Source organism: Bombus impatiens, unplaced genomic scaffold (assembly GCF_000188095.3).
Source record: "Bombus impatiens unplaced genomic scaffold, BIMP_2.2 scf_0843, whole genome shotgun sequence".
Taxonomy (NCBI): Eukaryota; Metazoa; Arthropoda; class Insecta; order Hymenoptera; family Apidae; genus Bombus; species Bombus impatiens.
The window spans coordinates 54,946-68,520 of record NT_177262.1 but is presented as its reverse complement, the minus strand read 5'-3'; the positions used below and the strand labels follow the sequence as shown (position 1 = coordinate 68,520).

Genomic DNA, 13,575 nt, shown 5'->3' with positions numbered 1-13,575 from the left:
CGCTTGAACGTTTCTTCGCGAATGTCCACGAAGTTTCGCGAACTTTCGAGGATCATACTCGTCGTCTTGAGTCCAAGAACCATCGTTGATTAATGTTGATTACACCCTTTCGAGAACGTTTCGCAACTTAAACCACCCTCCTTACCCTCTCGACAAACATCAAAACGATCATTGACTTTTTAACAAATTCGTGTCCTTTCCGCCGTTTTCGATATCGATTGTATTAATATGTTGCTATCGTTTATTCTCATTGTTTATTTCTCGTAGTTGATCGAATACTGTGATCGTTCAAGGTTGGTTAGCGTTTGCACGTAGTGTGCCAATTAATAAAACTAATTAGCTCGAAGAACAATCCACCACTGTGAGAAATAACCGTTAAAACGATTGCTAAAAACTAGAAATGACAAGTAAGTAAAAAGTAAAAATGGTAGAATTTTTAAAAGCTTGTGCTAGAGGATGTGCGTTGAATTAGGTTGAAATGTTTGACAAAACAACACATGATCTCAACGATTTTACATGTAGTATATGAATTACATCTGGAGTCTATCGTTGCCAGACGAAAAGTAGAGAAAACGACAAAATCCTACGGATCTCCAAACGCAATTTCCTTGGTCCAGCAATGCGGACATAAGCTCAGCTTGTGTACAGAACCGCGTAATATACGTCAGTTAGGACAGGATGCGATACAATCTCTCATGGTGGTTGTTATCGAGAGGGAAGAGCAGTTTGCACGACAAGGGACATCAAAGGAAACGGATCGAGGGGTTTGGAGGACAGCAACGCCAGCTCAGAGAGGATACTTAACGCGGTATCGATTTAATCGCGATAAAAGGGTTCGAGCCGCTCGGCTCTAATTTATGGACAGGGCCGGCCGTCCCGATACATTTGTTCTCCGGTTCCGAGAATTTGTCTTGCGGAAAGAAGAACGCAACGCGCCCTCCGAGAAGCACGATTCCTCGTAGTAGTACGTCGCGTCCCACCCTTGCAGCCGTCGTCGACTCGCCCCTTACTCTAGAAACGGATTAAACGATGAATCGCTGCGTGTTCGAATTTGTAGAAACGTTCAACGAGAGATCGGAGATGCTATAATGTCTGGAATTTTTGGCTCGTTTTGCCGAATATTTATTATAAATTCTTCAACTATCTTATTTCACGCAAGATTGTAAAACTGTAAAAACGAAGAGGCTACTAAGGTATACAGATTATACTCTGTTTAATGTTAAAGCAAGTTTAATGTTGTATGCGCCATGCTTAATATGGTTATAATGTGAAACATGATACGATTTGAATTATCGACTCGATCTAATAACTGTCATAATAAATTAATAGCAACCCTTTGAGAATAATACTATTTCGATGGTAGGTGCTACATAACTCTCACCACAGCTCTACACTTGTATCGTGGTGGCAGCCCCAAGGGACCGGCTGGTACAGGGAAAACCGAGACCGTGAAGGATCTAGGAAAAGCACTGGGATTCAATGTGATCGTGCAGAACTGCTCCGAGGGGCTGGATTACAAAAGCATGGGCAGATTATTCTCTGGACTGGCTCAGACCGGCGCATGGGGTTGCTTCGATGAATTTAATCGGTAAACGAGAAAGATCATCCAGTTTCTTTATATTGGTTTCCTATGCCCTCTCGTTATATCCACGCAATACTATGTCATCTTGAAAATAGTTGTGTTTTCGAAACATTGACTTTGCCAAAACTACATTTCGCTGGTTTCGATGTTGTTTGACATTCGTGCAATGACACTTGATGGCCACTACAATTGAATTCGTTTTCTCCACGATAGCATAAACATCGAGGTGTTATCGGTGGTTGCACAACAGATACTCTCGATTCTCTCTGCGCTCTCGCAGAAACTCACCAGGTTCGTGTTCGAAGGCTATGAAATATCGCTGGTGCACACCTGCGGCGTCTTCATCACGATGAATCCAGGTTACGCAGGTCGCACTGAACTGCCTGATAATCTGAAATCCATGTTCAGGCCAATTTCAATGATGGTGCCTGACAGCGGCATGATCGCCGAGATCAATTTGTTCTGCGAGGGTTTCGAACAGACGCGAATTCTCGCCAAGAAGGTTCGTACAGTCCTTCCGTGAAATATATCCTTTTATGAGACTCGAATTAATCCATTTTCCTTTTTCTACTTTCTTCTTTGCAGGTTTTCACGTTATATACGCTAGCTCAGCAACAATTAAGCAAACAATTTCATTACGACTTTGGTTTGAGGGGAATAGTGACTTTAACGAGATACGCAGGAAAAAAGAAGAGGCTTTATCCGAATCTGCCAGACGAGGAAGTAAGATTGCAGAGAATACGTGTTCTGATGAATAATTTGCATATATAATTCAATAACAATTCAAATTCTTATTAGTATATGTATGTATTTTAATCTTCAGATGCTTCATTCGTTAGAGTTCGTCAGAACACGAAACCACTGTAACGATAGCTTAACCATTCCCTTTTTTCGTTCTTTTCTTTACAACAACAAAACCATATAAGGACAGAAAAATCCAATTTTCCATCGCCTCAGCCTTTCATCGTTTTACGCTACAGTCAATCCCCGCCGCTTATATCTTTACTTTGCCATTTTTCTCTCGATTACCACTTTGTTTACACTCCTCTCTCTAAAACAGTTTCTACTCTGTCGCCACACACCGTGTTCGAGATAGATTCGAGACTTACGCGACTACGTTTATCCGGTCGCTTTACCGCGATAAACGTGGCGCGATCGTTCGATCCGGCATTAGACGTTACGTGATCGGTAAAACGAGGGAACGATGAAAATATATGGTGAATCGCGCACAGGTGATCATTCTTGCCATGAAGGATATGAACATTGCTAAACTCACCTCGGACGACTTACCGTTGTTCCTTGGTATCACCAGCGATCTCTTCCCCGATGCGGAGATACCAGCGGTGGATTACAGCGAAATTATCGGTTACATAACCAAGGAGGCCATCAAACTGAAGCTTCAGGTAATCTCGAACATCTCAGCCCCTTACATCGAACGCAGAACGACGTGCTGATCTTTACAGGCGTTTATTTTTTAATAAAAGAACCTTCGATCGAGGAAATATTACCATGTTCGTCAAAATAGTAATCTTTAGTACTTGCATATTGCACGCTAACAATCAGAATCCAAAGATTCGAGCTGAGAATAATGTACTCTATAAATTACAAAACTGCTCCATACGTCCTTACAGATATCGATTTTTTCATTGCACGTTAACTTTTAAAAACGAATTTTATCGTGTCGTAAAATTCTATAGCAGCTATAACAAGGAACACGATCAACGCGCCTGTATATATGCATTTATTCCTCCTCAATTTAATTTTAAAAATATATTTCGCGCTAAAGGTTCGATTACCCTTAATTGGACTGTCAAAGCGGGCGAAAATCAACTGGTATTTCAATTCGGTCCCGAATTTCAGTCGATCGTCTTCAGACGCCATTAACGTCGCAATCTAGGAGGCTGCGTGAACTTCTGGAAGTGCACGCGCGCCAGTTTGCACAGCTAACATTGTTTACAGCCTATTCCCCTGATACTGACGAAAGTTATCGAGCTGTACGAGACGATGAATTCGAGGCACTCGACGATGATAGTGGGCGAGTCGAACACAGCGAAGACGGTTACATGGAAGGTGTTACAGCACGCGATGACGAGCATGAAGAACGACAAGAAACCAGGATACACCGCCGTTCATGTCTATCCCATTAATCCAAAGGCGTTGAGCCTCGCTGAACTTTACGGCGAATACAATCTCACCACTGGCGAATGGCACGATGGCGTTATATCCTCGATCATGCGAAAAACCTGTTCCGGTACACAGAATTCTTTATATTTTTTGGCTACCACGGTTTGGTCGCGGCAAATTGGACAAAGTCGACAGAGTCTCGTTACTTTTGACAGACGATAGCCCTGACACGAAATGGATCCTCTTTGACGGTCCAGTGGACGCTGACTGGATCGAGAACATGAACAGCGTAATGGACGATAACAAGGTACGCGTCCTGAAAGCTTTACTCTCTCGAAAAATCCAGATATTATTTAGAGAATTTCTCTTAGTTAATAACTTTCAAATAGAAGAAAATTTATATTTAAAGGGAGGGGTCTAGAAGTTTATAATTCTGTTTTTTTAAACTTACAAGTAATAAGTTAACAATTATTACTAAATTGTATAAGTTATTACGAAATAAACGTGTCTATAGGTTTTAACTCTTATAAATAACGATCGAATCACTTTGCCGAATCAAGTATTGCTATTATTCGAGGTCCAAGACCTCGCTGTCGCCTCTCCAGCGACGGTTTCGCGGGCTGGAATGGTATATAACGATTACAAAGACCTTGGTTGGACACCTTACATGCACAGCTGGCTTCAGAAGTTTCAACGACAGACAGAATTCGTGGAAGAAGTAAGTCGCCTAGTCTTATTACAAACTTTGATAGAAAAAGTCAAATTAGAGATGTGAAATCGATACGACAACTAAAGTGAAATATATACTGCAGATGAAAAAATTGTTCAGTGCCCACGTGAACGATACTTTAGAATTTAAACGACGAAAATGCGAGGATCTTGTCCCAGTTCCCGAACTAAACGCCGTTCAATCATTATGCAAGCTTCTAGAAGTGCTTGCCACCGCTGAAAATGGGGTTGAGTTCACGGGAGACGTAGACATGTTTGCCAATATTTGCAGAATGTGGTTCTTCTTCTGGTATAATTTTTCAAAAAAGATCTCACATCCAGAAGACGCAATTTTTAGATCTAATTTTACAGAGACTTGATTTTGTGTTAGTTTGATATGGTCTATTTGTGCGTCGGTTAACGAGGAGGGTAGATTTAAGGTGGACAATTTCATACGAGAGATTGAAGGCACGTTCCCACTGCGAGACACTGTATACGAATACTTTGTAGACTCTCGACTACGATCGTTCGTTTCCTGGGAAGAAAGATTGCCTCCGGTATGGAGAATCCAGTCAAGGTAATTTTAAACAATTTACATTTTATTATCTTTCCAAGACTTTATTGGTTCTTCTAAGACTTTCCAACGAAAGTGTATGTTTCTATTTGTGCCCCTGTATTACACTATCGTATACCAAAAAAATTTTATTTCTCTGAAAAAGAAAATTAAAATCACCGTATATTTTTCGAAATAAAGATATTAAAGTAAAACGAATAAAATAACTATGAATAATTCGACATACCAGGATGCCGTTCTACAAGATAGTAGTGCCGACCGTAGACACAGTTCGATACGAGTTCATCGTGAACTCGCTGCTAAAGAACCAATTCCCAGTTCTTATAGTAGGTCCCGTAGGCACTGGAAAGACGTCGATACTGCAGTCGGTATTAAACTTCCTAGACGAGGAGAAATACAGCGTGCTGACTCTGAACATGTCCGCCCAGACGAATTCGAAGAACGTACAGGTAAACCTGCGATTTCCTACGAAAGATTCGCTCGTTAAGGAATGCAAACGATGTATTTGCATCGGAACAAGTTGGCGAAGTTTCGCGCGTTTTAGGACACAATTGAGAGCAGACTCGAGAAACGGACCATACGTGTGTACATTCCTGCAGGCGGTAAAACTCTGATCACCTTTATGGACGACTTTAACATGCCTATGAAAGAGATATACGGCTCGCAGCCGCCATTGGAATTAATTCGGCAGTGGATAGGATACGGTTTCTGGTACAATCTCGTTAATTTTAACAATTGAGCTCATAATATTTCATTACATAATATTATTTGATGAATGTGTCAAGGTACGATCGAGAGAAACAAACACAGAAATTTATACAGAAATTACAATTAATGGCGGCCATGGGTCCCCCCGGTGGAGGTCGGAACGTTATTACGAATCGCTTATTGACAAAGTTTAACGTAATTAATATGACGTTCCCGGTCGAGAAGCAAATCATCAGAATATATGGGTCGATGTTGAATCAACATTTTGGTGAATTCCATGCGGAAGTGAAGGGAATATGTTAGTAGACGTATCATTTCGTCTTATGATGTCCTTATTGAAAAAGATGTTCCATTTTTAATTTAAAACTACCGTAAGTAAGGAATTAAACAAAGATTGTTCCTCTTAATTAGCCAACGAAATAACACTTTCCACCATCGGCTTGTATAACAAAGTGATCAGCAAGATGTTGCCCACGCCAGCGAAGATACACTATCTGTTCAATCTAAGGGACATATCGAAGGTAGAAGCGTTACTTTGGGTCCTGTATTTTCTCGATGACTCGACCTTCGATATCTTTGCCAAACAGGTTTTCCAAGGTCTGCTACGAAGTCATAAGGATTACCAATTTTCCAGACAAACCTTCCTTCGTCTATGGGTGCATGAGACGTTCAGAGTCTTCTCCGATCGATTGATCGACGAAAAGTAAGCGAATCTCAAAAAATCTTCCCAAACACTTTCTCGCAGAAACGAATCTTTTTCTTCTTCAGAGACAGAGAATGGTTCGTAGATCAAATTGGCGAACAACTTGGGAAACACTTTGAATTGACTTTCCAGAATATCTGCCCCGAAAAACGATGTCCCTTATTTGGTAAGTTGAATTGACCCATCAAGGGCAGAACGATAGTTTATTTAATGAGAGAGGTATTATGGGAATCCTTGGAATTTCCTCTCACAGGCACAATGTTAAAAAATAGAACTTGATTCTTGAATGTAAATTGATTGTAAAAAAAAGTTGCAAATGAAATGTTGCGTTAGTGCGGTGTGATCCTTAATGAATTCTGAAGAAAGATACCGAAGTATTCCTAAGTTGAACTTAATCTGGCCACTATTTAACCCTAGCTCCGTGTAATCCAGGTCTAACTTGGGTTAAACCTAAGTCAGTTTATTCGAATGTAACTCGAATCTAATCCAGACTTAATCCACGACACTCGCAGGTAGTTTCATGAACGTTTGGGACATATACGAGGACCTTACGAACCTTACTGCCGTAAGGACGTATATAGAGAATCAAATGGACGAATATAACGCTTCCAGTGGCGTGGTTCGCATGAATTTAGTTCTTTTCCATGACGCGATTGAACACATCTGCCGTATAGTTCGCGTGATCTCTCAAGTCAGTAACGATTCTTATAAATCTAGAATAATAAAACTAGTTAAGCTAATTAAAAAAATGCATTAGGTCACGTGGAAATCGATTTGATTAAATTCGTGATACAAATGATTATTTTCAAAAATAAAGGATAACAATGAAATTATCACGATAGAAAATGATATGAAATATCCTTCGGCAGCCCCGTGGTAACATGCTGCTAATAGGGATCGGCGGAAGCGGAAGACAATCTTTATCCCGAATCGCGAGCTACATATGCGAACTGGCCACCTTCCAGATCTGTGTTACAAAAAACTACAAACTACCCGAATTCCGCGAAGACCTGAAGGTCCTATACTCAAAAACAGGCGTGGAAGAGAAACCCACGACGTTCCTCTTCAACGACACGCAAGTGACCGAGGAGCAATTTCTAGAAGTAATAAACAGTATACTGAGCACGGGAGAAGTGGCCAATCTCTACAAGAGTGATGAAATAGAAGAAGTATGTTTCCTGCCGATACTAAATTTCATCCACTTCCTATTCCTTCCTATCGAATTTCATTTGCGATATCTATTTTCCATAATGAAATTCTTGATTATGGATCTAAAACGAATCGAAAGACTTGTACATGCATAAATTCTTCCTGTCCTTCTGTGCGATAGATTAAAAAGAAACTGACAAAGGAAGTAATACGTGCTGGGCGAGTACCAACGACAGAAGCGATCTATTCGTTGTTGATCGAGCGGGCGCGTGCCAATATGCACTTGGTGGTATGCATGAGCCCGATCGGAGACGCGTTCAGAAACAGATTACGCCAGTACCCGAGCCTGATCAACTGCACGACCATCGATTGGTTCCTGGAATGGCCAAGGGAAGCCCTCCTCGAAGTTGGCAACAAGTTCCTCATGAATCTCAATCTGACGCTCACTATCACCGGCGAAAATAAAGCGGTTGGTCTTCGACTGCGCCTTCTACCGCTCCTTTCCGGCCGATCGATTCCATTCGATTCCGATTTCTCCGGAATCGAGACACCGCCTCTAAAGAGAAAGAGAGAAGGAAGGGTGAACCACATTCACGTCCTCTCCATTTCGTGGAATCCGATTATTTTCCTCTCGACAACTCACCCTCACCCCGTCTGGCAAACTTCCTTCCGAAATGCAATCGTCCAAGCGTTTCCGGCAACCAGGCGCTTAATATTTTTGAATTTGCCTCGATCATGTATCCTCCTTCGAGTGTTCGAGCATGGAACATCGGCGACAGGAATCCCAGATTTCTCTTACTCTTTGTTCTCATCTTCTAGTTGTAATTTGCTTGCTTGGTAGTTTTTAAGTCTCTTTCAAGTTAAATATTTATCAAATTATTTGTATATTTATTTTTAAACATTATTTATTATTAATTATTTTGAACATTATATTTATTTTTAAACATTTCGCTTTAAAGATTCTGTCTTTCTGTCCTCGCTCTTTTTCCTTTATTTGTATGTTGTTCCTTGGTATCGTGTGTTTTTTTAGGCATATTGAGCATATGAGCATAGTTATGAGGTTAAATGGAAATTTGATGAATTGTACGATCAATGTTAGAGCTTACATCGTAAAACCAAAATGTTCTACAGGAACCTCGACAATCGGCGACAGCGATTCCTTTGCCACCGCTTCAAGAGCGAATGCGGGATGGAATCGCGGCTATTTTCTCTCTGATCCATAAGACCGTGTCAGAGTTTTCCAGCAGAATGGCTGCTGAGATGAAGCGCTACAATTACGTGACACCAGTGAATTTCCTCGAACTAGTTGCTGGCTATAAAACGTGAGTCTCTGCCACGCTAGCCAACAAAATCTCTTTAACAAGGGTTTTCGTTGAAAAATTCACGAATCTCCTTGGAAAGTGAGACCACAAAAATCTTTGTAATAATATTGGTAAAGTTCTGTAATTTTCTGCGTAGTAAACACTCGTAGATATTATTTGAAACATTCTTCTTCTCGTCGCAATTATTTAAAAATATTTTTTGAAGATGCACGTGATTTAATAAAACTTGTATAAAAATGGAAAATAACTTGAAAACGGAAGGCAGCAAGGTAAACGACACGTCATGTCAGTTGGATGACCCTCGGTTTCAGAATGCTGGCGGAGAAGAGAGAGGACTTGGCGATCCAGGCGAACAAACTTCGCAACGGTCTCTCGAAGATCGACGACACCCGCGTTAAAGTGAACGAAATGGCTACGGAACTGGAAGTCACACAGGAGCAGGTTCATAAATCTACCAGGGAATGCGAAGAGTTTCTGGTAACGATCGGTACGTGTCATCCTCTTAACGCTGATGTATCGTCATTAAGTGCAATTAGATCAATCCAAGGAAAATTCGCGTGATCTTGACTTACGTAATAATTCACTCGTGCTAATCTTCCTTTCAGAAACATAAAACCTTAACACTATATATATTGTGATTTAATAATAAAAATTCTATCGCTTAAAATATTTAAAATACTCAGAATATACTTAAAGCTGGGAAATCCGTCTCTGTTCCAATTATCACGTGATTTAATAGTGAATCAGCGTCGCGACGCGGACGAGACACAGAAGACAGTGGCCGCGCGATCGCAGCGGATCGGTGAAGAACAAAAGGAGTGCAAAAAGCTCGAAGAAATCGCTCGAGCTGATCTCGCAACTGTTGAACCAGCTCTGAACGAGGCCATGAAGGTACCTTCCCCAACATTAATTCTTCTATCGTCTCGGTAATATCGTTCCGGTTCGTTTGCTACTGGTGATTAAGCAGCGCGCTACTTCGCCGTGAATCGAACGGTGTTACGCCTCGAATATTCGGTAAAATGGTGAATTCGATGGCGGACCCCGGTATACGTCCTTATTATTTGCAGCCGACTTTTCCCTGCTCGCGACGACCGCTCGGTTCCTTCAACTTCGCGTTTTATGCACGCCGTCCGAAAAAGTTTCTCGCCAAAGTTCGTCGGTACGTTTTATAGACGACAGTAACACCGGACGTGTTACATAAATTCGTTCCATGGACTGCTTTGTTAAGAAAAATCCTGGAGGATGTATGGCGGCGACGCAGCTCTCGGCTTCGTCGTTCGATCGATCATCGATCGTGACCCGTATAACAGTATTTCAACTAGTTGAGGGAAAATTGGAAACTTCAATTCGATTAGAGATGGAATTTCCAAACATATATTAGTTAAATGTAGTAATTAAACTGTAGTAAGAATAATTTCGCCGGCTGTTGTACACGCTGTACAAAGTAAAATTTCGATTGTTCCCATTCGAATCCCTTATCACAATACGTACGAGTTCTGCCTTCGAAATCGCATTCATCCATATGTATAGTCGAATTTATCGGTACGATACTGGCCTCGTATCTCACCCTATCAATTGTTATCCGTAACACAGGCCCTGGACGCGCTGAGCAAGAAGGATATCGCGGAGATAAGATCTTTCACGCGTCCGCCACCGAAAGTGGAGATGGTAATGGAGGCGGTGATGATCCTGAAAACCTCGGAACCGAGTTGGACGGAGTCGAAGCGTCAACTAGCCGACGTGAACTTCCTCAACACGGTAAGGAAAAGCACACAGACCAACGATCCTCTTCCTACTCTTTCTATTCCAAACAAAATTTCACGGAATATTCTGCGTCTGCATATTAATTTTTAGCTGCGAGATTTCGACAAAGACAACATCTCCGACAGGACACTTCGACAAATTAGCAGGTACACGTCAAACCCGGAATTTGAGCCAGAAAAAGTAGGTTTGGTATCTGTGGCAGCCAAATCACTCTGCATATGGGTCATCGCCATGGAAGAATATGGGAAACTTTACAGGTAATCTATCTCTCTTGAAGATTAATATTTCGAATGGGAATAGAACAGCGGCTCTCAACTAGTGATACGCGTATCGTGAAGGGTAGCTGATAATAGATAGATATATTTCGGAGAATATACGGGAAATTCACGATGAATAAAATTTTCTATCTTTCGTGGAGCAGCAATTTATTAAAATCGAGCATACTTTGTTTAGTTTGGATTACTTGGTATGCCCGTATATGCGCGTTTTGATGTCCTCGTAAATAGTACGCATTTGCAAAGAGGTTAAGAAGCGTGGAAACAGAAGAAGCTCTAAAACACAGAGTTCCTTCTTCTATTCTCAGTTCGGAGGAAATGAAAGAAATTGCGATAGACGAGATAAAAATACGCCATTGAAATCGCAGAATCGTAGCACCGAAGAGGGAAAAATTGCAGGCTGCGTTGAAATCTCTCAAAGAGAAGGAACAAGCGTTAGAAGAAGCGATGAAACAGTTGCAGAAATTGCAAGAGAAGCTGAAGAAACTGCAGGAGATGTACGACGCGAAGATGAAGGAGAAAGAAGAGTTAATTAAGCTGGCGAGTAGCTGAATAATCGTCTCGATTTGAATCCCCATCTCGAAACTGAAACTATATGAACGTTTAGTGGCCTCGGCTGTGCCTCTCCCATATAGTTTTATTTGCACGGATTTGTGCTTTGGCAGAAAGTTTCGTTTGCTCGCTATTTAAAGACCAGATATCATCAGCATCGCGTATTTGCACGGACTGCGTTCAACGCGAATTTTCGAATTACTTTTTGGTCCTGACCCGAGAAAGTCCCTCCCCTGATATTTGTCTTACATGTTTGCGGCTCTTTCGCGGTTCAAAATTTCTTTCGATATCTTGCGATAACGAGTCATATCGTAGTTAAAGGTTGACTGGCAAAATGAAAGCTTTGTAATATTACATATCTGCTTTAAATTTCATTCGCGCTATTCTATTTCTTTCTAATTCGGTAAGAATTCAATTTACTTCTCCGATCCTATTTTAAATATATTTTCCAACGAAATAACTCTGCGGCTCTTTCAGCTCTGACCAGAATTCCACAACGAAAGTCGAATCGATAGGGTGTACTCGAACGATCACAGCTGATCTGGTGGTCTTATTTCACGAACGAGCCAACGACTAAATTTCAACTATGCTGACTCGATTCTACTTTCAGTTCCGCGTGTTTTCAGGCGGAACTACTAAAGTTGAAACTGGAGCGAGCCGCGATGCTAGTCGACGGTCTCTCAGGCGAGCGAATTCGATGGGAGAACACGGTTGCTTCGCTGGCCGAGTTCTTTGACTGGTTGCCAGGTGATTGCCTAATATCCACCGCCTTTGTGTCCTATTTGGGCCCGTTCGTATCCAATTACAGAGAGGAACTGATAAACATCTGGATGAAAGAGGTGAGTTAAGTGATTCCATCGTAATGGTCGAAAGTAATCGTCATAATTCGCGAATGTGTCCAAGAGGGCAGAAAACCTTCCGCGTCCGTTTAAATCCAAGATGGTTAGATATTGTGTATCATATATGTTGCCGTGCAGTTGTGAAAATAACCATACCAGCTCTTTTAATATAAAGTTTTATTTAGATATGATTATCATTCTTCCAGAAGGATGATTGCAAAATAGTTTTATATAAATATATAAAATTATAAAAATATATAAAATTATATTTTATATAAATATATAAAAGATATAAAATTTAATAAACAAAATGTATCGATGTTTTTGTTCTCTAATTTCCAATGGTGTCCGCAAACGAACTCGAAGGTGCAAGAAAAAGAAGTTCCAACGTCACCCCAGCTCGATGTGAAACAATTCCTGGCCGACCCTGCTGTCATCAGAGACTGGAACATGCAAGGATTACCATCCGATGATTTTAGTACTGAGAACGGTATCATTGTGGTCAGAGGTACAAGGTGGCCATTAGTAATCGATCCACAATGCCAAGCAGTGAAATGGCTGAAAAATATGGAGGCCAAGAACGTAAGCATCTGCGATCCAATCTAGGAAACAAACAAATTAAAAAAGAATCTTAATTACACGAACATTCTTAAGCGAAATCTCTTCGATCTTTTCGCGGTCGTAGTCTCTAAAAGTGATCGATTTCGGCCAACCAGACTTCGTCAGAGTATTAGAATACGCGATCCAATATGGTAAACCAGTTCTACTAGAAAATATCGGTGAAACGATCGATCCGGTATTGAACCCGATCCTTGAACGAGCAATAGTGAAAATAGGTATGTAAAAGTATCATGAAATTATTGGAGTTCAATAGCAATTCAAATGGAAGAAGCATCAAAGACTCATTGTCTTTGCAGTTAAACGTAAATTCAATAAAAACGCTGCGCTCTGTGTATAATGGCTGTATTCAGAATCGTTTTCGTCTTATAGAGAAGATTTAAATTCTGCAATGATAATTTACAAATAAATATTCTGTTTATAACCTTTTATTAAATCCGTATATATGATATTAATCCCTATTACTTTTTTCTTAATAAATTAATAACAGCTTCCGTATTAATGAAAGTTGCTGTATGTCAAAAATTAATACGTATACTTTAGAGAGCAACAGGAAGAGATAATTCCGAATTGAAAGTCCTTATCCCTCTAAAGGCCTCCCCAATTGCATATTTTGGCACTCGAAACGTGTAAACTTTACCTTCCAACGCTAAATCG

General features: G+C 40.8%; 1 protein-coding gene and 1 long non-coding RNA gene across 2 annotated transcripts in view; one reads left to right on the top strand and one right to left on the bottom strand.

Annotated features, from left to right (window-relative positions):
* The window catches only part of LOC100744340 (dynein heavy chain 2, axonemal), a 37,900-nt gene that overhangs the window by 18,715 nt on the left and 5,610 nt on the right, over positions 1-13,575 (top strand). Inside the window, exons 26-52 of the mRNA XM_012390702.3 lie at positions 1,364-1,588; positions 1,796-2,084; positions 2,168-2,305; positions 2,815-2,985; positions 3,542-3,833; positions 3,922-4,013; positions 4,221-4,424; positions 4,519-4,724; positions 4,806-4,991; positions 5,218-5,437; positions 5,533-5,699; positions 5,774-5,994; positions 6,108-6,217; positions 6,284-6,399; positions 6,465-6,565; positions 6,912-7,090; positions 7,269-7,568; positions 7,730-8,017; positions 8,680-8,870; positions 9,182-9,357; positions 9,610-9,761; positions 10,464-10,628; positions 10,725-10,891; positions 11,278-11,449; positions 12,088-12,300; positions 12,667-12,882; positions 12,986-13,136. Coding sequence (XP_012246125.1) covers positions 1,364-1,588; positions 1,796-2,084; positions 2,168-2,305; positions 2,815-2,985; positions 3,542-3,833; positions 3,922-4,013; positions 4,221-4,424; positions 4,519-4,724; positions 4,806-4,991; positions 5,218-5,437; positions 5,533-5,699; positions 5,774-5,994; positions 6,108-6,217; positions 6,284-6,399; positions 6,465-6,565; positions 6,912-7,090; positions 7,269-7,568; positions 7,730-8,017; positions 8,680-8,870; positions 9,182-9,357; positions 9,610-9,761; positions 10,464-10,628; positions 10,725-10,891; positions 11,278-11,449; positions 12,088-12,300; positions 12,667-12,882; positions 12,986-13,136 — 5,108 coding nt within the window. The remainder of the gene's footprint in view (positions 1-1,363; positions 1,589-1,795; positions 2,085-2,167; positions 2,306-2,814; positions 2,986-3,541; positions 3,834-3,921; positions 4,014-4,220; positions 4,425-4,518; positions 4,725-4,805; positions 4,992-5,217; positions 5,438-5,532; positions 5,700-5,773; positions 5,995-6,107; positions 6,218-6,283; positions 6,400-6,464; positions 6,566-6,911; positions 7,091-7,268; positions 7,569-7,729; positions 8,018-8,679; positions 8,871-9,181; positions 9,358-9,609; positions 9,762-10,463; positions 10,629-10,724; positions 10,892-11,277; positions 11,450-12,087; positions 12,301-12,666; positions 12,883-12,985; positions 13,137-13,575) is intronic.
* Positions 4,917-8,355, bottom strand: LOC117152220. Its single transcript, XR_004462534.1, has 4 exons — positions 8,192-8,355; positions 7,889-8,104; positions 5,215-5,453; positions 4,917-5,124 (listed from the first exon to the last, which is right to left on the bottom strand). It is a non-coding gene; the product is annotated as an uncharacterized LOC117152220 (long non-coding RNA).